Below are 23,160 nucleotides of genomic sequence, written 5' to 3'. Positions count from 1 at the left end.
GCCGCCATGTGGAGCGGCCGCAGCTCCTTCACCAGCCTGGTGGTGGGCGTGTTCGTGGTGTACGTGGTGCACACCTGCTGGGTCATGTACGGCATCGTCTACACGCGTCCGTGCGCCCAGGACGGCAACTGCATCCAGCCGTACCTGGCGCGGAGGCCCAAGCTGCAGGTGAGCCCCGGCCGCCTCGGCCCGCTTCCTAAACCCACCCCCGGGGGCTGGGACTTCCTCCGCTACGCCATTACTCCGGGACTGAACTGGGACCCCCGCCCCACCCGTGACCCCTGGGCTGCTGCTGCGGCTGGAGCTGGGTCTTTCTCTGCCTGAGCCATTACCCTGGAAGTGGGCCTCTGCTCCCCTGAGCTGGTTAGGGAGCCTCTTGGGAGACAAGGGGATCCCCTCCCCAGAGTAATAACCCCCAAACTAGGTTGGGTTCCTCCTCCATGCAGGGCTGCAACCCCATGTTTGGATTAAAGCTCCCCTCCAGTGGGCAGGGACCCCAGGACCGGGCTGGGAGTCTTCCCAGAAACCCGTTTCCAAAATACCCTGTGTGAACTCTGCCCTGGCTCAGGCTTCAGGCACCCCAGACCCAGTGCCTGGTGTCCCTGTGTGCTGCCTCCTTATACCATCGCTGGTCGGGAGCTGGAAAGCAAACCGTTTCCCACTTGGTAGCTGGTCATTGTGTCCTCGGGGTGACTGCCCAACTTGACTAGCACCTCCTCCTCCCTCCCCAGCTCAGTGTGTACACCACCACGCGCTCCAACCTTGGTGCAGAGAACAACGTCGACCTGGTGCTGAACGTGGAAGACTTCGACGTGGAGTCCAAGTTTGAGAGGTACTGATTCAGCAGCGCTCCTGGTCAGTTGAGCACAGGGGACCACTGTTGCCGTTGTTACTGGGCATTCTGAGTTTCTTTTGGAAAAGCTGTATGACCGGCTGCATGGTCTGGCCAAGGGCAGCAGATGTTAACTGTGTGCCGCAAGGAGCAGGTGATGAGTTTGTCATTGGGGACATGGCCATGACGGAACACACTGTTCGTGCTGGGGGTGGGTGGGGCTGGGATCAGAAAAGTAGAGTGGATTGCAGTGTGACTCCCAGCAGCCCAAAGAACAGGCACCAGGAAGGGAATGACATTATGTGTCCCTGCTGTGCTGTCCGCTAAGCAACACCCCATCCCCACCCTGAAGTTTCCGCTTATCACGTGTGAGAGGGACCAGGTTGGAGTGGAAGGAAGAGCCGGGACAGGAAACTAGGAGTGAGTGACATGCTGCCTCGGCGTGTGTCGGCGTGTGTCTCAGAAACAAACAACTCTCTGCCTGGAGTCGATGCTGACGCAGCCACCGTGAAGCACAGGGTGGAACTGCCCCTGGAAGTCTCCGACACTGTAGCTCTTAGTGAGAGTTGATCGCTCGTGCCATCGAATCTGACTCCTGGTGACTGTAAAGGGCACCGTAGAGTTGCCCTAGTGGGTTTCCCAGACTCTTCTCCCCCCCTCCCCCCCATTTTATTAGGTGCTCATATGACTCTTTTATCACAATCCCTATATACATCAATGTGTAAAGCACATTTGTACATTCATTGCCCCCGAGACTAACTCTTGACAGAGTTGAAAGCCTCATCTCTCTCCCAAAGAGGGGCTAGTGGTTTCGAGTTGCTGACCTTGCAGTTAGCAGCCGATTTATGACCATTGAACCACCAGGACTCTTAGAGTAGGTCAGATGGTAGAAAGGCTTTCTGAATACAAGGGGAGGGAGGCCCCAAAATTGCTGCTGCTAGGGCTTCAGACCCACACGGGTCAATTCCAAACCAGATGGGTTTACACCGGCCTGTGGGACCAGCAGGTGGCTGCAGATAGGCTCTCCCAGGCCTGCCCTTGGAGAAGGAGTCCAGGCGAAGCAGTGGCTTCTGTAAGCATCTGCTGGGCCAGGTCCATTCAAGGCAGGGGAGCCAGCTCAGAACGTCACAGTGACTTTTCACTCATCGGGGCTCATCTTGGTGTTCACGGGGCTTATTGTGAAGACTTTTCAAGAAAATTAGAAAGCACACCGATTAAGGGAAAAAAACAAAGCTGCACTGAGAAAAATGTTTCCCATGACCTCAGTGTACCTGTTCATTCTTTGAGGGTAGCAGGGACTGTCCTGTGAAATTTTTGTTGGGAGACCTCAGACATCATGCACCCTGCCGCCCTTCAGACTTCTTTGCGTCCCCCACACTGGAAAACCATTTGAAAGGAACATCGTGGGACTCCCCAGAGGACACCGCCATTGCCGCTTAGATGTGGTGTGGAGGGAGCATGGGGAGGGCAGCGCGGCCCCAGCCTCGGCCTGCACCCTAGATAGACACTATGCCCCAAAGGGGAGCTTCCCAATTTGGTGTGTTTGTTTGATGAAGGTGTCTGCAGTTGTGTACCCTGGGAGGTCCCAGGCGAGGCAGCAGTCAGAACACTTGGCTCTGTGCTGCCGCCAGCTCCCCACACAGCCAGTCTCTGCTGGGCTACCTTAGTTCGGGAACCTGGGCCAGCAGCTGATGTTTGAGCTTCTGATGACCTCAGGGCCATTTGGAAAGTGTTAGGTGTGGTCCCGCAGCCTCCAGAGAGCAGGTTTTTCAGGGGGAGGGGGGTGGGGAGAGGAGGTCCTGAGTAGTGGGGCCTTCCCGCCCTCTCTCAGCCGGGGCCCAGAGGCACTGTCCTGGAACAGCTGCCACCGTCTTCAGGAGCCGCACTTCCAGGAACTTTCTAACTCACTGGAGCCGGTGTGGGGGTGGGGAGGAGTGTGCAGGATAGGCCCACCTGCTCCGTTTCTGCTCTGTCTGTCCCGTGGTGCTCATTCAAGCAGCAGGCACCAAGCGAGGCCTGTTAGCTTCTTTCGTTCTTTCCTTTTAATTTAAAACAGCGAAACCCCAACAAGCCCCTCACTATCAATGTGAGCATTTCCCCTGTGTGACCGCAGCCCCAGGGCGGCGGGGGTAAGGTGGGGGTTGCATCCCTTGGCCAGGTGGCTGGGCCTCTGGTCTCTGAAACTGCCTGGTGAGTTTGCCACAGAAACCATGGCCCTGAGTGTCCCTGAGCCCTTCCAGGAAGCCGGGGCAGGTGGGTTTCCTTCGGGTGCCCCACGAAGCCTCATGGACCGACGGCACTGCCACTCGTGTGACAGATGTTGTCACTGGGCTGGTTTCAGGACCGTGAATGTTTCTGTACCCAAGAAGACGAGAAACAATGGGACGCTGTACGCTTACATTTTCCTCCATCACGCGGGGGTCCTGCCATGGCACGACGGGAAGCAGGTGCACCTGGTCAGCCCTCTCACCACCTACATGGTCCCCAAACCGGAAGAAATCAACCTCCTCACTGGCGAGTCGACCACGCAGGTCAGTGCTGAGGGGATGTCGGGAAAAGAAGCCATCTGTGCGTTAGTGACCCATGTCTTCTGCCACACCACGGCTGGCTGCCAGTTCTGACCCTAGGGCAGAGTAGAACTCTCCGGGGGCTCCAAAAAGTTCGGGGGAGATTCCATTCTCACCACCACCTTTTAGAAGCCCCCTATGAATCTTCACGGAAGCAGACTGCTTTGTCCTCTCGCTGAGAGGCCGCCTGGTTCCAATTGCCAAGGGCTCTAGCTGTTGTGCTGCTCCAGGCTCCTTTCCACGCTACGGGGTTTGTGAGGTGGGCCTGCGAGGGCTGAGGGTTCCCAGCAGGGACCCTGATCACAGCAAGCACTGTGCAGGGAGCAGTACCACCCTGCCCTCGTGGGTTGTGGCCGGGGCGTGTCCTTCCCGACGATGGCCTCTTCTTCGTTCCTAAGAAGCCATTTCTCTTTGGTGACAGCAAATCGAGGCGGAGAAGAAGCCGACCAGTGCCTTGGATGAGCCTGTCTCCCACTGGCGGCCCAGGCTGACGCTGAACGTGATGGTGGAAGACTTCGTCTTTGACGGGTCCTCCCTGCCCGCCGACGTGCATCGCTACATGAAGATGTAGGTGGCCTGGGGGGTGGCCCCTCGTGGGCCTGGAGGTTCTGCGCGCGGTTAGGTGGCCAGGCCTTGAGCATCCTCTTAGAAGTTCCTGTGCTGAGCACCAGGGGCGGGTCTTCTCCGGGTGGAGCAGGAGCTCCTGCGGCCCGATCCAGAGGTGGCTGGGATGAGATGCAGCTGCTGCAGGCCGTGCCAGAGCAGAGGGGGTGGGCGAGTGGTGGTGCTGACACAGGGACGACTTGGTCTAATGGAAGTCGCCACAGAAGAACTGGGGCAAAGGAAGGACGGGTGGAGGATGTGTATGTACCCTTTGCTCCGTGGTAGTGAAAGTGAAGAAGGAAAGTGCCCATTGGCTCAAATCATCAGTCCCTGTCCCCATCCTCCCCACCCTCGGGCTGTCTCCTCTAAACTTTATACTAAAACTTTTTTTGTCTCTAGATTTTTTATTGTATAGTCACTTGTCACTCGTTAAACTTAACTATAAAAATGCAGATGTTGGACTAACTTAAATTACCCTGTGTCTCCCAGCCTATGGGGAGTCTTAAGCTGAATGGTTTTGGTTGGTCTCTCCTGATGACGTGTCCAGAATAAGCATCTGTCTCACTCGGAGGGACACTGGATGTATTTCTCCTGAGCCATCTCTTGGTTCTTTAGCAGTCCGTGGTACGCTCAGTATTCCTTACCAGCCCCTCATCCAGTTGCATCGGTTCCTTGCTCATTGTCAGTCTTTCACACGCGTATGAGGTGACTGCAAATGCCAGAGTTTGGGTCCTGAGCCACGTCCAGGTTTCTCAGCACTCTGGGGAGGTCTTGGGCAGCAGCCTTGCCTAGTGCAGTGTGTGCTTCCATCTCTGCTGCTGCCGCCGCCTTCAGTGACATCCCACAGCAGCGCAGGCTAGTTAGCCCTCGTGCTCTGCGCTTTAAACGGCGATTTTCCCACTGCAGTGGCCTGACTGTTCACTATGCCCAGCTCTGCTACAGCAGTTGAGTGAGCCAGGCCGAGTCTTACAATTAAGTGTGTGTGGTTCACAGTGGACAGGTGGGACTTGGGGTTCCTCGAGGTGAACCTGGGTTCAGGGGGCCGTAGGCAGTCAATTGTCAGAAAGTGACAATTTGTTTGTGTCTCATTGCTGCAGGATACAGTTAGGGTCAACAGTCCACTATCTCCCCATCCTCTTCATCGACCAGCTGAGCAGTCGTGTCAAGGATCTGATGGTAAGCCCTGGGTTGCCAAGGTCTTCCCCAGGGTGAGAGGCCGAGCTGGGCTTTCTGGCTGGCTGACCCAGTGCCTCCAGGTCCGCCTACCACTCGCTCGCTGCCTCTGGCGGCGGGATTCGGAGGGTTCTTGGAAGAGGTGTTGTGGTGTGTCCATGTGGGTTATTCCAAGCGCCCTGGACAAAGGGAGTGGGTTTGTACAGCAGGAGCTTGAATCCCGGCTTGCTGCCCCGGGGCGGGGCCTGGAAGGTGGGCAGTCTGAGGGTGAGGATGGGGTAGGCGGTGGTAGAGTGACCGTTCCTATCCCATGGTGGCCACTGCTTGTCAGGGTGCTGTGAACTGCAGCGTGGACAGTGAAGCAGGTTAAAACTTGACAGCCCTTCACAAACAGGCTGTGGCCAGCCGCATGATGCCGTGCTCCTGTGCCCATCCCTCTTTGACGGGGGCGGGGGAAGAGGTGGCTATAGTTTTGTAGGTGGAAGGCAGGCTGGCTCAGCCCAGCCATCCCAGGAAGTGATTCCAGATGGGACTGTAGTGATCGCTGGAATTTTTGTTGGCTGGGTTTTGGAGGCTGGACTCCAGGCCTTTCTTCCTGGTTTCCTTCATCTAGAAGCTGCCCAACACTGTAACAGCAGGACCCCACTGAAGGGCAGGGCAGGGCTGAGGTCATTGGTCCCGCATCCTACCTGGGACGCCCGGGACCTCACTGTCCCCTTCAGGTCCTGGCTCTGGGCCGGAATGAGGCTAGGGAAGCTGTGCGCTTTAGGGAGGTGGCCCCTGCCCTGTGAAGTGACAGTGGGACAGGGTACTAAGCGGGGATGCTGGCTGACTTAGGTCTGAGTGTGATGGACACGTAAAGTCATCTCCCTCGGCGATGAGAATAGACTGGCCCTCGGCCCAGGGCCACCCAGGGGCAGTGAGACGACACAGCTGTCCTCGAGAGGTTCCCGGGGCTGGCTTCAGGAACGGGCGATGGCAGTTACTGGTGAGCGTGTGCTTCACCGTAGGTCATCAACCGCTCCACTACGGAGCTGCCGCTGACTGTCTCCTACGACAAGATCTCGCTGGGGAAGCTCCGCTTCTGGATCCACATGCAGGACGCCGTGTACTCCCTGCAGCAGTTTGGTGCGTCCTGCCCCTGATGCGTGGGCCACCTCGGGCTCCCGGTTACCTGGGAGGGCTCCGTCTGGCCTGCTCCCTCCCGATCCCTATACCCTCTGTGCAGCCGCCCCCCGGAATTCTCATCCGGACCATCGGCCTCCCATCTCCCTGTGCCACCTGGAAAGCGTGATTGCCGAAGCTCCACAACTTCCATCACATAGACGTTTCACTCTGGACCAAGCGGCCTGGCTGTCTGCATCCTACTTGCTGTGTGTGATGTCGGAATCACCTGCCTTCTTTTCCTCTGCAGGCTTCTCCGAGAAAGACGCAGATGAGGTCAAGGGCATCTTCGTTGACACCAACCTGTATTTCTTAGCGCTGACCTTCTTTGTTGCAGCCTTTCACGTGAGTGGGCCTCCCCGCCTGCTGCTGGGGTCAGGGGTGGGGCAGGGAAGCCTCCGTTGAGGTTAGTTTATTTGAGCAGTTTGGGGAGCACTGCACGGCCACATGGCTCAGGCAGGGCAGGGGTGGGGATGCGGTGGGCCACGTGAAGGCCTGGGCCCCTGAAACCCGGTGTCAGCTTCAGTGACTTGGGCTTAGTGTGCATTCAGGAAGGTGGTTTGGTGGGAGGAGGTCCTAGAGCCTTCTAGTAACATGCATGGTGAGAGTACTGTAATCCCTATCCAGAGAGTTCATGGGAACGTGGAGTTAGACAACCATGGGAATGTTCTCCAGCCTCCTGAACCCCCTAGCATGTGACTTAGCCATGCAATCATGACGTCATATGAACTAGTGTGCTGGTTCCAGGTGGAAACAGACCTACACTCTTCGTTGCTTTTTTTTTTCTTTCTGGCGGGCTGGGAGCGGGCTGTCACTCAAAGCTGTAGGAGACAGATAGCTCCTGATAATGGCTATATTGTAGACCTCTCGGGCAGGTTGGGGCTCACGTTAGGTGGGCTTCGTTTTAAAACCACAGCTGACATCTGCACGTGACCACTGCCAAGCTGCTGCTGCCGCAGTGAGCCTATTCCAGCTCACAGCAGCCGGGTGGCACCAGGCAGGGCTGCCCCTGGCTGTCCAGGGCGTCATCTGCATGGGAGGGATGGCGGATCTACCAGCTGTTTGGGTGCTTCGTAGGCAAGTACTTAGTGCCATCACCACTGTATGGTCTACGTCTGTAGGAGCAAGCTTGAGGATGACGCTGCTAGTGCCAAAGGGCCCAGGGGCACAGCAGCATCAGGCATTCTTGGGCCTCTGAGTGCTTTGCCCGACAGGTTGGAGGCTGCCCGGAGCTGCTAGGGTGTATGTGCTGCTCCTGGTCACTGAAGGTGGCTGCCTGTCAGTTTCTGTGACATCTTCCTTCCAGCTCCTCTTTGATTTCCTGGCGTTTAAAAACGACATCAGCTTCTGGAAGAAGAAGAAGAGTATGATCGGAATGTCCACCAAAGCAGGTGGGCGCCCTGCACACACTGGCCACTTCGCTGAAGTGACTGAGTTGGACCCCATGGTGCTCAGAGCATGGGATTGTGGCTGACGTGACTGCTTACAGACGCGGGCCCTGCCCTGGTGCCTCAGGCCCTTCCTGACGCCCTGTGTCATAGCTGACAGCTGCTCCCCGTCCTGGCAGGCCGCTGGGAAATCTGGCCTCTGGATAGCCAGGGTCCGTAGAGGACGGACCCCACTCCAGCCCACCCGCCAGGACCTGTAGTTGTGTGGGGCCCGTGGGTCTGATCAGGTAGAGCTGTAGTGTATGTGGGATATGTAGGGTCAAGAGCCTGCAGTGTGTGGGGTCTGGGTCTGATCAGGTAGAGCTGTAGTGTATGTGGGATATGTAGGGTCAAGAGCCTGCAGTGTGTGGGGTCTATGGGTCTGGTCAGGTAGAGTTGAGGTCCCAAATGCTTGGGGGGCTGTTGAAGACTGGGATTTGGCGTCTTGCCTCCCTTGATGCCGTCACCAGTCCCACCTCAGCATGGGTTGCCCTCCCTTTCCTGGTTGTCCCTCCTTTGCTCCCTACCTGGAGCATCCCCCCACCCCATCCCTCTCTGCAGTTGCCCTTTTGCTCGGTCTGTTTCCCCAGCGTACTCCTGAGCCTCTGCCGAAGGGAGGGTCCCTCCCTCCCAGGTTGCTCACATGTCCACAGAGGCTGGCCGTCTTCTTTGGTTTAGGGGCAGGAGGAACTGGGGGTCCTGACTACTCTGAGCACTTGAGAGCCAGGGTGGGTGTGGGGTGAGGGTGAGTCAGCTGTGCTCAGGGTCAAGGTTCTGGGTTCTTCACTCCGAGTCCCTGGGGACTCCCCCAGGCAGACCCAGCCCTGCCTTCCTCAGAGCATCCTGCAGAGAACAAGCTGAACAAGGGGAGGGCGGCCATGGGCCCCAGGTGCCGTAGGTGTTTTGCCCTCGGACTCGGTGGTTTCCCCGAGAGACCCTGCATTGTACAGCACACGTGCTCTGTGACCCGTTGAAGCCCCGGCATGGCCTCTGGTGCCGGGGAGCTCTGCGACCCAGGGTCTGTGTCCCCAGGCTCCTCTTTCGAGGCACCTCGTGGTGGGCTGACCCCTCATGGGTGTGTTGCGGGTGCTTGTGAGCGAGGAGGCCGAGCCTGGCCAGGATGACTCACGTGCACTCTGCTCGCCCTCCTCCCCCCAGTGCTCTGGCGCTGCTTCAGCACCGTGGTCATCTTCCTTTTCCTCCTGGACGAGCAGACGAGTCTGCTGGTGCTGGTCCCGGCCGGTGTCGGGGCGGCCATCGAGGTGAGTGTGTCCAGGGCCCCAGCACCCCATGACGCATTCTGTCCCTCGTCATCGTCGGGGTGCTTCCCCAGGCTCCTCTGTGCTGATGGCGAGGGTCTCTGAGGGGCGGGTGCCCCCTTGTTGCACTGGGTGTGTTGCCTTCTGGGCACCGGCTGGCATTCTAACCCAGAGCTCATGGGCTGAGCGGAGAGGTCCGAGAGGTCCAGTCATGGCAGGACCCTCTTGGGGTCACGTGGTTTCACCCCAGTGGGGGGGCCTTGAACAGGGAGCAGGGACAGCGGTTTCCAGGGGGTCCGCCGAAGCCTGCAACAGCACTGAGAGCACTAGCATGTGGGGTACGTGTCTCCATGTGACCCCAACGGCAGTCAGCGATGCAGCTGGAAGGGTAGGTGAGGCTGTGAGAGGCCGGGCGGCGCTTCCCCCGAGGTGATGGCCGAGCCAGGCCCGCTGAGGTCCGGGCAGCATCAGGCCTGTCTGAAGGGGACGAGTGGGCTGAACGTAGACCAGACTGAGGACAGCCGGGGCCTGGGAATCCTGCTCAGGGCTTTCCCTCAGAACCTCGTTCTCTCCTCAGCTGTGGAAAGTGAAAAAAGCCCTGAAGATGACCGTCACCTGGAGGGGCCTCAGGCCTGAGCTTCAGGTAGGACTGCTGTTGAAATGACGGCGCCCTGCCCCCTCCGTCTGCATCCATCTGTCCCCTCTGCTCCCTGCTGCTCTGTCCCTGCCGTGCGTGCATGTGTCGAGTCTGCAGGCCCAGTAGGCCTCAGCTCACTGGGGTTGGGGGTTACCCCCAGTATGCAGAGCAGTGTGGGGTTGGGGTAGGGTGTGGTGGGGGTTACTCGGGCATACAGAGCTCGGGGTCTGCTGCGGGGCTCATGGAACCTGCCACGAGCTGGTCCGTTTAGTCCAGGTCTTCACAGTGGGGTTGGGGGAAGAGTTCACTTGTAGTAGATCTCCCTCTCAGACCGTGGAAATTTTTAGTCATGCGTGAAACATTCTGCTTCCTGCGGTGAGCTCCATGGAGTTGGGACCTCAGGGTTCAGAGAGTAGGACCTTGGCTGGCCCGGTAACCTCGCTCACCGTTACTGAGCTTGCTTAACACGCTGTCTAATGGGGAACGATGTCTGTAGCCGTTTCCACTGTGAGGCGCTCACGGGGGGAGCTGTCAAGGCAGCTTGGGTCAGTAACACGCACACATGAAGGCCCTGCTGGGAACCCAGGTGCCACCGCAGGTGGGGTGACATGACCCCGAGCCAGCGTGCTGCACAGCTCCACATCTCGAGGTCCCTCTGGCTCCAGGAAGGCATCCCATTGTCTGCTTCGAGGGGGTTCCCCAGGCTCTGGGAGCACTCCCCGAGCAGAGTGCAGGCTTGCTCCGGCAGTCAGGTGTCGGCCTTTCTCCATCTGTGCCTCGTGCCTGCAGTAAGTGCGTGCAGTTGACTTGCTATTGTTGGATTTTCAGTTTGGCACGTCCAGTGAGTCCGAGCGCAAGACCGAGGAGTATGACACGCAGGTGAGCGGGGCTGTGGGTGGGGACCGCCGCTGCCACTCCCCAAGGACTGTAGGCTGGCTCTGACTCATCACAGCAGAGCTGTGTGCCCCAGGGTTCCTGGGTGGCCTTGAACTGCCCGCCCCAGCTCAGCAGCTAAGTGCTTAACTGCTTGTGCCACCTGGGAAATCCTGTAACTTAAGTACACGGGGGTGGGGGCTTCAAAGTCTGTGGATCTGGAAATTTCCACAGATGTCTAGAAGCTGCCTTGTACAGGAGGCAGGAAGCTGCTCTCCAGGTGTGGTGACGGCTCACCCTGGGCCTGAGCAAGAACCCCAGCCTGGCCGGGCTAGCGGTGAGACAAGGGAGACCTGCTTCTGCGGTGCACGGCTGCCTCGTGTTCCCGCAAGCTGCCGGCCCTTTAGGGAGCTCACCAGGCCCTAGATTTCAGATGTGGGCAAGAAAGGATGACTAAAGATCCTCCTTGTGCGCAGCACCTGCTAGCGGAGACCATCCTCCGCTCGGTGGCCCCGGTGACGGCCGCTGGGCCTCCCGGTGCAGGTGGGGCTGCACGGAGCTCGGCTCCCTGATGGGACACGCCTGGGTGGCTGGAGTCTCAAGGTGGACTCAGTGAGACATCTCCTGCCTGTGAGGCTGCCCGCTAGAGCTGGCCAGGTGTCCGCTTATTCCCCAGTCCTTATTGAGAGTAAAGAGACTCGAGTAGCCATGTCACCACAGCCAGTCGGAGGCTGCCCGCCTGTGTCTGGGAGTGCAGGGCTGTGGTCTGTTTGCTTTTGTGCTGTGGGCAGTGTGGACGCGAGTGGTGCTTCGAGTGTGACTAAAGACTCACAGTGTTTCCTCCTGGCAGGCCATGAAGTACCTGTCGTACCTGCTCTACCCGCTCTGTATTGGGGGAGCTGTATATTCCCTCCTGAACATCAAGTACAAAAGGTAGGTTTCTGCTGGAAAGGCCTGCCGTCTGCTAGACTTCTCAGTGGGAAATGGGTTTGGGGAGGCCGGGTGGGTGGCTGTGCTGTGCTACGCAGGCCGCAGTCATCTTGGGGCTGTCCTTTGGGCTTGGGGCGCACGGTCGCGGGGGCACAGCTAGGCTCCAAGGGCTGTCTCTTAGCAGCAGAGTCCTGAGCCCAGGTTGTGGGTGGCTGTAGCTGGGAGCACCATGCAGGGCAGGCTCTGCCACAGCAGCCTTGTCCTGGGTGCCAGCCCAAGCTGCTGGGTGGGCCAGCCGGGACAGCTCCGGCCCCCGTCTCACCATTTTTGGCGGGGATGACAGCAGTGCATGTGCAGAGTGGGCTGCCCTGGGAGCCCCTTGGCTGCCCTCCTGTGGGCATAACTGTCTGCAGGCTCACTGGGCCTTGTGCTGCCGTCCTGGTGTCGGCCTCTGCCAGCTGCCTGTGCCTCACCCAGTGGTTGGGCTTCTTTCTCTGGACCACAGGAGAGTTGGTGTGTGAATGGAGGCATTTTGAGAAGCTCATGTTTCTTTCTTTTCTTTCAGTTGGTATTCCTGGTTAATCAACAGCTTTGTTAACGGTGAGTCGGCGTGTCTCTCCCGGCACATTGTCTGTTCCCCCCCACCCTCCCTGCCCTCCCAGCACCACCAGGTGTCCCTGTGCTCACTGGGATGTGGCCGGCGAGAGCTGAGGGGCTGCTTCGTGGGAGAGCTGGGGGTGGACGGGCTCACGCGTCCTGTCTGTGTTCTAGGGGTGTACGCTTTCGGCTTCCTCTTCATGCTGCCCCAGCTCTTTGTGAACTACAAGGTGAGCCAGCTTCCGTCTGCCCCTCTCCCTCCCCTCGCCCTCCCTGGCTGGTCGCTGACCGGTGACTTCTCTCCACAGATGAAATCGGTGGCCCATCTGCCCTGGAAGGCGTTCACCTACAAAGTAAGTGGTGATGGGTCTCTAGCCAGGGGCCTTCTGCCCATCTGCTCTCCTAGACTGGACGGACAAGCCCCAAAGCTGGCGCCTGGGGACCGAGGGTCTTGGGGGTAGGGGGAGTGAGATGTACATCGCCAGGTCTTTTCCTGTGGGCACCTTTGGGGGCCTTGGGACCAGCTGAGTGCGTTTCGGTGGCGGTGCTGCAGCAGCTGTGTCCGGCTCCGCAGGCATTCAATACCTTCATCGACGACGTCTTCGCCTTCATCATCACCATGCCCACTTCACACCGGCTGGCGTGCTTCCGAGACGACGTGGTCTTCCTGGTCTACCTTTACCAAAGATGGTGAGTGCCCCATCAGTCGGCTCCCTGCTGCCATGCACAGGGCATTCGCTGCTCTCTTTGAATTGGTTCACTCCTTGTGATGAGTCACCCCCCCTGGGACTGCATCAGTGGTCACACACCAACTCCCCCCAGTCACTTGGCAAGGCACCAAGGGCATGCATGCTGCCTGCCAGGGTCTCTAGCCCGGAGCCAGGGCCTGCCTGCCCTGCTGCAGCCTGCTGTGGAGGTGAAGCTTCCCTGCTGCGCCCCCTGGTGCCTCTGCGGAAGCACTGCAGGCCTGTGCACCTGCCCAGTCCACACGTGGGAGCAGCCGGCCCTCTGCAGCCAGTGGGTACGGCAGTGGGGTACAGTGGAAACCCAGCATGTCTCCAACGTTTTAAGAAGAGGAGGGTTTACAGATTTAGATGGTCGTTTAGTGTTCAGCAGCTCATGAGAGCTTCCAGGGGCTTGCCCACATCCTCTATCCATCTGGGTAGTGCCCGGTTCCTGTTCTTTCTCCTGAGTTTGGCACATGGTCCTAAAGCTCTTCTCTTGGGGTCTTGATATTTATCATCAGGGTGGGACCCTGTCGTCTTGGACGGGGCTGCAAAGACAGTGGGAGGAGAGAAGCAATGGGCAAGGTGTTGCACACCTGCCCCGCCCCCTGCTCTTAGAGGCACTGCCCTGGGGAAGTGTGGGTGGGTGTGATGTGGCCGAAGCTGGTGCTGCGGGGAACAGGCTGCCGTGTGTCCCTGCAGGCTTTATCCCGTGGATAAGAGCAGAGTGAACGAGTTCGGGGAGTCCTACGAAGACAAACCCAAGCGCAAGCCCCACCCTGACTAGGCATCGAGGCTGTGGGAGCCGCCCACCTGGACTGCTGGCCAGCCGCCCACGCACACTCTGGGTCTCTCAGACTGTGGGCTCACTGAGTGTTTCTGGAAGCTTTGGTGGGGTTCCCGGACGTCACCATCTTCTTCGTTGCCAAAACCTCTGAACACACCTCGTCGCTCTCCCAGGTCCCCTTTGGAACAAACTGTTCGCACCTGGCCCGTCCCAGGGCCGAGTGCCCTCTGTCTGGAACCCCTCTGCTTGGCCACCCGGCACGAGGCAGGGAGCTCTGCCAGCTCACAGGGCCCCCAGCACCACAGGCGCCCGCACCCCGAGTGGGCCCAGCGGAGCCAGGGCGCAGGGCCCCTTTCACACAGTCGATTTTCGGTTTTTCCACCTGTTCTTTCTGAGAACTTCAGGTGCCACCTGAATTCATTCCACACGGACTCTCGGGGATCAAATAGCTTTTCTGCTCTTTGGTTTAAAAATCTTTATTATTTTAAAGCTTAATGTATGTATGTATGTATGTATGTTTCTATTTTAAAATAAATTTCTCTCACAGTAACGTTTCCTTCACCTGATGTAAGCGTGGGAACATTCCAGGTGTTTTGAGTTGAACCTTCTCGCTGCCCAGGTTCACACCTGGCTCTTTCCTAACTACGTCTCACATGATGCCAAGGCAGTGTGCACACGCGTTCTTTCTCAGTGGAGGGGGTGTGGTGTTCTTTTGCTTTGGGGTTTGAGTGGATTTTATTTTTAGACTACCTACACGTGGCTTGCTTTGTTTTGTCTTTCCTTAAAAAGAAAAGCATGCTTCCACTGCATAAGCCAAGGTCAACATAGACGCAGAGCCCAGGATGACGTCAGCCCCGCCTGTGCAGCTCGTCCCGGCCTCTGGTGGAGAAGGAGCGCGGCCGGCGAGGAGGACACGGGTGATGGGTTCAGGGACTGCCAGTGTGGAGCCCTGTCACATGAGGCGACTGCTGGGGCAGCCTTGGCTTCCCAGGCCTTGCCAGCTGCGTCTGTCTTGTGGCCACTTCCCTTCATGCCCTCTTTCTGACACAGGTTACTGTGGGCGTGACCGGCCAGGTGATCGTTTTTCTCTGAGATGCACCCGGGCTTGCAGGTGGGGACCCGAAAGACCGCGAGAGTGACTTTAAAAGGCGGGTCTGGTGAGGCAGGAGTAGGTGCACAGCGGAGTCCATGTCTCGCGTGGGGTGGGGGGTGAGCACGGGAGTGTGCACACACGGGAGCGGTGGAAGGTCTTGTCTGGAGCCCACTTCTCACACCCGGGTCCCCAGTGTGCGAGGAGACTGGCTGAACCTTCAGGGCTCTGGCATGCTCCTCACTCTTAGCACACCATCTCCAGGGCCCCACAGGTACTCTGGCCCTCCTGGCAGGAGAAGAGAGTCCTATGGTGCAGGGCGCTGGGCCCTTCTACAAATGGGTCTCTGCGTCTGGTACCTGGGATAGCTGTGCTCTAGGCAGGACAGGAACCCCCTCTTTCCACGGATAGGCCACTGCAGAGCAGCCACGAAAGATGAAGGTCAAGGTGGTCGTGCTGTGTCGCCTTCATCCAGCAAGGTGGTGTCAAGGACAGTGACTCCTGGTAAAGAGAATTTGGTTTCAAGTTGTGCTTTTTTAGTTTGATCAATTAAGTTGCAAATAAAGGTAATACCTTGTGCTGTGCAATCAGTTACACGTAGGATTACCCCACCCTGGGATCTATTGGTTTCTCTGAGGTGTACTTAGAAGCCTCCTCTGTAAAGTTCAGGATAGCCAGTGGGCCTAACCCTCTCCACAGCCCAGCCTGGAAGCAATTTTTTTGTGGGAGGAACAGGAGGGAAAAAGCTTGCTTTATAAAAATGTGTATATTGGCTTTATAAAATACATAAATTGAGCGTGTTTTAATATGTCCCCGCTTCTAGATCTGTGAGACCACGGTGTCGCTCTCGGGGACTTGGCTGACCCTGGGGCTATGCCTCCATCTTCTCAGCAGCCCGTGGGGCCCAGGCCAACCTGAGCTCAACCCCATAACAACAGTGCCAATAGCAGTTGACAGAACGCGCCTCCCCAAGTTGGAAGTCTGGGAAGTGGAGTGTCCGATGGTTCCCTCGTGGTCTCCAACCACCCAGCTGTGCCGACCAGTCGGCCGTGTAGTGCCCTGGGGCTGGTTTGTGTGGGTCTGAAGAAGTGGCATTTAATAACCACCCAGTGCCAGTTCTGAAGCAGGGATGTTACAGCCCCTTATGTGGGGCTACTTTTCCTCTTGCCTCGAAAAATCACACCCTCCTTAAACGAAGAGTCGACAGCAGTATGTAGTAACCCCAAAATAAATCAATACACAAGGGGAACCCCCCCCAAAATAGACTTTTTCCTCTCAAAGTATGTGTTCAAATTTTTTTGCAAAACAACTTTGGCACCTTCAAAGTACTCTCCACTACACTTAATATATTTGACAAATCTGTGAGTCCATTCTTGGAAACAATTTTCAAACTCGGGAAACAAAGATTTTTCCTAAGTTGTCTCCCCCAATAGATGCCAAACTTAGCTGCTTGCTACATGTGGCCAATGTATATACTTGGAGGTCAACAGAAGTAGGTCAAGGGTTATTCTTAGGGTTATCAGCCATCCAGAGCAAGCAGTCACCACTGTTTATCCTACAATAAGTAGGGGCCACTCCCTTCTGAAAAGGATAGTAAATTGTGTCCCTGAAAGAGAACCCGGAGAGGTCAAGCCCGCTCAAGGGTGAACAAGGTTAGGCCGCCATCATGAATCTAGGCTCCGCCCATCTTGTGTATACCCCTAGTCCCTCCCCTTCCTGTCATGTGTACACCCCTAGCTCATCCTCTTCCTGTTACACCTATGCCCATTGTATATCCCCCTCCTCTTGCTTGTATGCCTGTTGTACAGCCCCTTCCTGTGACCTGTGGTTACCTGTAATCATGCCCCCTTAAGTAGATACAACCCTTGGTTAGCAATAAACTGGGTCTCTGGCTGGCCCGCTCTCTCCTACCTCATCTCAGACCTGGCTGGTAAGATCATGGCCGTCCAGATGAGCATGCTACCATGAAATGTGTCTGACTTTATTTTACTCTCTCCTATAGTTCATGCTCTATGACTTTACTGTAATCTTTATATATCGTAACCGTACAATTGCGCTTACACAAGAACCCGTGATTAGTTGTGGGGGCTGGCCTTATTCCCCCACATCACAACAACGGTTTCTGCAGCATTTTTCCTGAGCAGGAAACAAAATTTGACAGCCGCATGCTGATCTCTTAAATTGGCCATCACGAAAAATGAGGTTTGAGTGAAACTTTTCATGAAAAATTTCACTGTGACCTGGGAGAACCTTTCCAGGCGATGTCGCTGGCTGCACTAACTCGGATCGAGTTGCTGGATGCTTGCCTAGTGGGAAAAACCGCATACTACGAAAGCTCCGCTCTGCCCAGTGCTATAACCAGTTTTGGGGGGACCCCCCCATCTATCTCTATATATAATATATATCTCGGTAAATAGGCAGCTTCTACTAATAACAACCCAGCAAAAAAACTTTTCTTAATATCTTGTTTTTTAGGCCAATTTCTAGGGTTATTGGGATTGATAAAATTAATTGCATTAGATTGACCCACATCAGCTCTAGTTTCTTAGATACGGTGTTCCACTGTTTGGAGATAACCATATATTTTCGTGTATAGGCCAAGCTTTTCAGCACTTAAAAAAAAAAATTTATTAGGGGTTCGTACAACTCTAATCATACATCTATCCATTGTATCAAGCACATTTGTACATTTGTTGCCATCATCACTCTCAAAACATTTGCTTTCTACTTGAGCCCTTGGTATCAGCTCCTCATGTTTCCCCTGCCTGCCCCCTCACGAACACTTGATAATTTATAAATTATTATTTTGTCATGTCTTACACTGTCCGACGTCTCCACCCACTTTTCCGTTGTCCATCCCCCAGGGAGGTGGTTATATGTAGATTCTTTTGATCAGTTCCCCCTCTCTACCCAACTTCCCCTTCTGGTATCACTACTCTTATTGATCCCTAGGGGTTTATCTGTCATGATGCAGGGAGAGACTGGGCTACTATGAAATCGAGAGCAGTATGGCTACTAAAGGTAGAGCAGTAAGACCTCGGGGGGAGCCATGTCTGAGGATGCTGGAGTCTGGGCCCTTGGTAACCCGGGCGTTCAGCTAAGGTAGACACCACACGATGATGGCAGCAGAGCACCACCAAGGATCACCAGGACCGCCCAAGCTGGGAGCAAGCCCGCAGATGGAATCCACACAGCCCCCAGGGACAGAGGAAAACGTGCTCTCTGAAGCGGCCCATCCTGGGCGATTTTATTCCGTCAGCCCTAGGAAACAGATGCCCCACCACACAGAGTTTCCAAGGCACGTACAAGTGGGAGAGGAATAGCGGGGTGTACACACACGTACAGGTTTGACAAGATTCCGATACACATTTACTACGGCCGTGCATACAGGTGACAACGTCATGAAGACTTGGACAGAACCACTTTGAAGGCGTGGGTCCCCGGGTCTGGGATCCGGATGATGATCTTGAGCACTGAGGTCAACTGGCATTGTCAGTTCACAAAGACAATGTTCGGCATCCTAATTTGGTAAGTGGCTTAGATGGCCGCTCATGAGCTTTTCAGACCCCAGAGGTCACTGTAATGGTTGAGCATCAGTACAAGTCTGAACTGTCGGATGCAGGATGGTCTGCTCTGTAAACCCTCCCCTCGTTCACAGGAAAAGGTTTTAAAAACAAGCCATGCGCCATCAAGCTCAGAAGCAACAAAGCCCACATAGAAGTATCACACCAGCCTATGCAACCACGAGGTGTCGAAGGGATCAGGCATAAGGCATCATCAGAACAAAAAATCTTACCATAGTGAATGATGGGGGGAGTGCGGAGTGGAGATCCAAAGCCCATCCGTAGGCCACTGGAGATCCCCTTGCAGAGGGGTCTCGGGGAGGAGATGAGCCAGTCAGGGTGCAATGTAACAATGATGAGAAATACAACTTTCCTCTAGTTCCTAAATGTTTCCTCCCCGCTCCCACTACCATGACTCGAATTCGACCTTGCAAGTCTGGCTAGACCAGAGGATGTACACTGGTACAGATAGGAACTGAAAATACAGGGAATCCAGGGCGGATGAGCCCTACAGGACCAGTGGTATGAGTGGCGAAACAGGGAGGGTAGAGGGAGAGTGGGTAGGAAAGAGGGAACTGGTTACAAGGAACTATATGTGACCTCCTCCCTGGGGGACGGACAACAGAAAAGTGGGTAAAGGGAGACATCGGACAGGGCAAGATATGACAAAATACCAATTTATAAACTATCAAGGGCTCATGAGGGAGTGGGGAGCGGGGAGGGAGGGGAAAAATGAGGACCTAATGCCGGGGATTTAAGTGGAGAGAAAATGTTTTGAGAATGATGAGGGCAATGAATGTTCAAATGCACTTTGCACAATTGATGTGTGTATGGATTGTGATAATAGTTGTATGAGCCCCTAATAAAATGATTTAAAAAAAAACAAGCCATGCAGGCAGTTTTCGGGGGGAAGAGGGGAACTGGACACCCTGGTCTTGTGGTCCTTGGCCTCTCGTTTTTTCCTCACTTGACCTTCCCTGTGGCTGCCCAGAACTCTAGCACGCCCTTAACTCAGACTTACCTGGTCCCCAGTGTTTCTCGGTGCCTTTGAAGAAGATTTCTTCCAAGGGACATGCCAAGGCACCCCTTCTCCTCAAACTGTTGTCCAGAACTTCAAATGCTCCTGGAATCCAGGCTTCCTGGAGCCGTGGAGGCTGGATGAAACCCTGAAACGACAGCCCTGAGATCTTTAAGCTTTAAAGCAAAGATACTCTCCGGTTTCTTATTAGCACAGTCCTTTAGCTAAACTAGTAAACAATGTCTGCCTTGCACCTTATGCTCTGTTGTGAGCTACCTGGGTGACATCAGAGGAGCCCTGGTGGTGTAGTGCTGACCCATTAGGCTGTGAACTACAGGGCCAGCAGTTCGAAACCACCAGTGGCTCCGAGGGAGAAAGACGGGAGCTTTCTACTCCCATAAAGAGTGGCAGTCTCAGAAACCCACAGGGGCAGTTCTGCCGTGTTCTATAGGGTCGCTGTGAGTTGGCATCGACTAGATGGCAGTGAGTTGGGTTTGGTATGACATCCAAGTGGCACCAGCAATCAACAGATTAGATGGGCACCTGAGGGGGCAGGGAGTGTGTTTCTGGGGTGGAACAACTCACAAGAGGAGGGGGGAGTGGTGGTACAAGTGGAAGGAGGCCATAGAGGTGAGCACACGTTGATCTGTTGATCTGACGTACGCTATGCCCCGCGTGTTCTCATCAATGAGAACAGATATAAAAAATAAATATTTCTAAGGAAAAAAAAGTGAATCTTCTTCAAAGGAACCCCCCTCTCTCCCCAGGTGTTGAATCAGGATGTGTCGGGGAGCACAGCCCCGTGAGGCCTGCAAAGATGGGGGGCTTACAGGCTGACTCAGCAGGAAAAGCCGGCCTTCCCACCATCAAGAAGCCATTTGATCTTCACCCTGGAGGGACTTTTAAGAGGGCAAAAATTCAAATATGTACCCACAGGGACTGGGTTGTGTTTGAGCACAATGATTGAATAGCTACGTTCAGAGGGATTTTTATTTTTGTCTCAAGTATTTTGTATTTGGGTTCATAACGTGGTTTAACGTACAGAGAGAGCAGAGAAGAAAGAAGCATCAGGAGGGGTTAGAACGACAAAATCACAGGAGAGGAGAAGCCGGGCAGGCTAAGAACCCAGGGCAGAGTGGTGGTGGCTCCTGGGAGTTAGCAAGCCCGAAACTAAGGCCTCTCAATTCAGAACTGGCTCATGTCTTCCTGACCTCAGCTGAGGTCAAGTTCCTATGCCTGCCCTTCCCCAGCCCTCCTTCCTGGGGATCTGTCCTTGCTGGGCTGTGGTCTCCGTTCTCCTCACAGTTGGTTCAAGATTCACAGCGTGAGCCCTGGCATCTCAAATACCAGCAGGGCAACCCACCGCTGAAAACCGGGTCAATGGCAGCAGAAGATTGGACGGTGGACAAGGAGACCTAATAAGAACGAATGCATGTGAATGATGGGGTTGACAAAGAGTATTCAAGTCTCATGGACTGTCAGGAGAATAAATAAATCCGTGCTGGAAGAAGTACACCCCTGGAGCAGGGATGGCCCACATCCATCTCATGTACTTTGAACATGTTATCAGAAGAAAACAGTCCCCGGAGGAGGACATGATGCTTGATAAAGTGGAGAGGCAGCAAAAAAGAGGAAGACTCTTGACAAGATGAGTTTACACAGTGGCTTCAGCCATGGGCGCCAACCTAGGAAGATAGTGAGAATGGCGCAGGACCAGAAAGTGGTTCCTTCTGTGCCTGAGGGCACCTAGCAGCAACTGCGTTATCAGTGATGATGTCCTTCTCCAGGGATTGATCTCCCCGGACAACATGTTCCATATACTTGAGAACAATTCTCACCATCCTTACCTCTAAGGAGCTGAGGTAATTTATTGTGCCAACCTGGTCGATAAACACATGTGGAGTTAATTGAAGGGTAGAGGGATAAATGGCTTGGTGGGCCTCACCTTTCTAGTTCTCGGGTCTCTTGCTTTGTGATGGTCAGACCAGGGTGAAACTACCTTAGCCAGTTCCCTGCTTCAGCTGGCAAGGCTCACTTCCTGCAAGACATCCCTGAGGAGAAGCCACATGGACCTACCGGATGCAGCCCTGGGTGCTGGAGCAACTGTTTGGAGACCCTGCCAGTGCTGAGATGCTTACATGCCCACTGATTTGGCTTTCCTCCTGTAGTCGGTGTGATTGCATGTGTTTTGTGAGATGGAGGAGGACTTTGTGGATTGGTGTCAGACATATGGACTTGTGGGCTTGGGCAGCACTGGGTTGGGATGTTTTCTTGATGCGCACTTAACCTTTATACTTAACTCTCTCTTATCCATGGGTTACTGTGGATTTGTTTCTCTAAAGTCCCCAGACTCACAGGAGCATTCTGACTGTACTTCTTCCCAGTCAGATTTGTTCTTTTGGCAGTCCTTTCAATCTTCTTGGCCAACACCGTAATTCAAATGCACCGATGCTTTCTTAATCGGTGCCCAAATGAGGCTGTTGAAAAGACCACGGCTTGGGTCAGGTGCACCTTAATCCTCAAAGTAACATCCTTGCTTTTCAACACTCTACAGAGGTCTGTGCAGCAGATTGACCCAGGGCAACGAGTCGCCCGATCTCTTGGCTGCTGCTTCTGTGCGCATCGATTGTGGATGCGAAGCAGATAAAACCATCAACAACTTCCATCTTTTCTCCATCTCAGGGCGTGTGGGCAGAAGTGATCTGTTGTGTTCAGCAGCTGTCTCTCGTGTAGAGCTCAGGAGAGAGAGCCCCAAGATGGCTGGCAGTCCAGCCAACTGGAGTGGGGTCCCGCCTCTTGAGGAAATGACTAGAATAGCAAAGTTCTTCCCACTAAAGGAGTGACCCGCTTCTTCAGCCAGGTAAGGTGTTGTCAATGACTTACTCCGGCTGGCTCTTCTAGCCATAGTCCCGCTGGCCATCGTCCATGCTGTGATGTGTTGCGCAGGGTAGCCTCTGTGCAGGTGGTTATGATTCCATTTTGAAGGGAGATCTCTGTTGCAGGATTAGGGTCGGATGCATCCTTAGACCCTACTTCCCATAGAGACTGGTGGGACGCCCAAGCCTGTGGCCCTTCCTCAACCTTCAAGTCTGGAGTGGAATCCACTTACAGCCAAGCTATATAGGTCTACAAGGTGAACAGGAACAAATGGGAGGTACGCACACGCACATCTTTGAACAATGCACCAGTCCAGATCAGACAGGCAGCACTTGCCCCAGTACCAAGTTTTGAAGGTTGGAGGGGTGAGGAAAGGAAAGAGGAAACAGAAGGATGGGAAACAGGGAGGTGTTGGGATGGATGGGTGCCATTACACTGTGGGGAATTACAATCCATGCCGGCAATACAGTGCTGATTTGTTGTTGAGGGGAAAAGGAATTTGCTCCAAAAACTCATTCGATCAACTGTCAAAAGCTAAAAAAAAAACCCCACACACACCAAAAACCAAATAGCTATTTTTGTTAATGCTGGGTTTAGTTTGGGGTGTTTTTTTAAATGCTGGGTTTAGTTTGGAGTTTGTTTGGTTTTTTACCTTTACTGTTGAAGATTCATTCTCTGTGTTGCTTCTGGGTTCATTCTAACAGTTAACTTATGTTTCGGAGAAAAGCACATTTTTTAATAGTGCCAAATCCTCTGGCGGCAAAAATGAGCTAGCCGTTCTCAACCACCACCCTCTTGGAGAACTCCCGCAGGACTCACTTAGCGAGGGTTCTGAAATAGCCTCCCCTAATCCCGAGACAACCTTGAGCACTATGAAAAGCCACTGCCACCGGCAGGAGCGGAGGCTGCTTAAATCCGACCTTCACGAGCAAAACCATCTCCCCCTAGTTTCTCAGCGTTGCAAAAGGTGATATTTGTTCAGCATTTATCTGAGTGTTGACCAAGCTCATGCCAGTCTGTCAATCCACCAACCCCCCC

At 54.9% G+C, this 23,160-nt stretch overlaps 1 protein-coding gene across 1 annotated transcript; it reads left to right on the top strand.

The window, feature by feature from the left end:
* The first annotated feature begins 6 nt into the window (after positions 1 to 6).
* Positions 7 to 14,135, top strand: CLPTM1L (CLPTM1 like). The gene is made up of 17 exons (XM_004698104.2): positions 7 to 168; positions 732 to 832; positions 3,174 to 3,363; positions 3,821 to 3,966; positions 5,100 to 5,178; positions 6,186 to 6,303; positions 6,590 to 6,684; positions 7,646 to 7,730; positions 8,925 to 9,028; positions 9,603 to 9,668; positions 10,491 to 10,541; positions 11,386 to 11,468; positions 12,031 to 12,065; positions 12,237 to 12,292; positions 12,371 to 12,415; positions 12,637 to 12,752; positions 13,490 to 14,135. Exons 1-17 carry the CDS (start codon positions 7 to 9, stop codon positions 13,572 to 13,574), a joined length of 1,617 nt encoding a protein of 538 aa, XP_004698161.1. The 3' UTR covers positions 13,575 to 14,135.
* Positions 14,136 to 23,160: the final 9,025 nt, after the last annotated feature.

Source organism: Echinops telfairi, unplaced genomic scaffold, assembly GCF_000313985.2.
Source record: "Echinops telfairi isolate 266 unplaced genomic scaffold, ASM31398v2 ScPeMD7_7469;HRSCAF=8507_1, whole genome shotgun sequence".
NCBI classification, from domain to species: Eukaryota; Metazoa; Chordata; class Mammalia; order Afrosoricida; family Tenrecidae; genus Echinops; species Echinops telfairi.
This window is presented reverse-complemented; position numbering and strand designations above follow the sequence as displayed.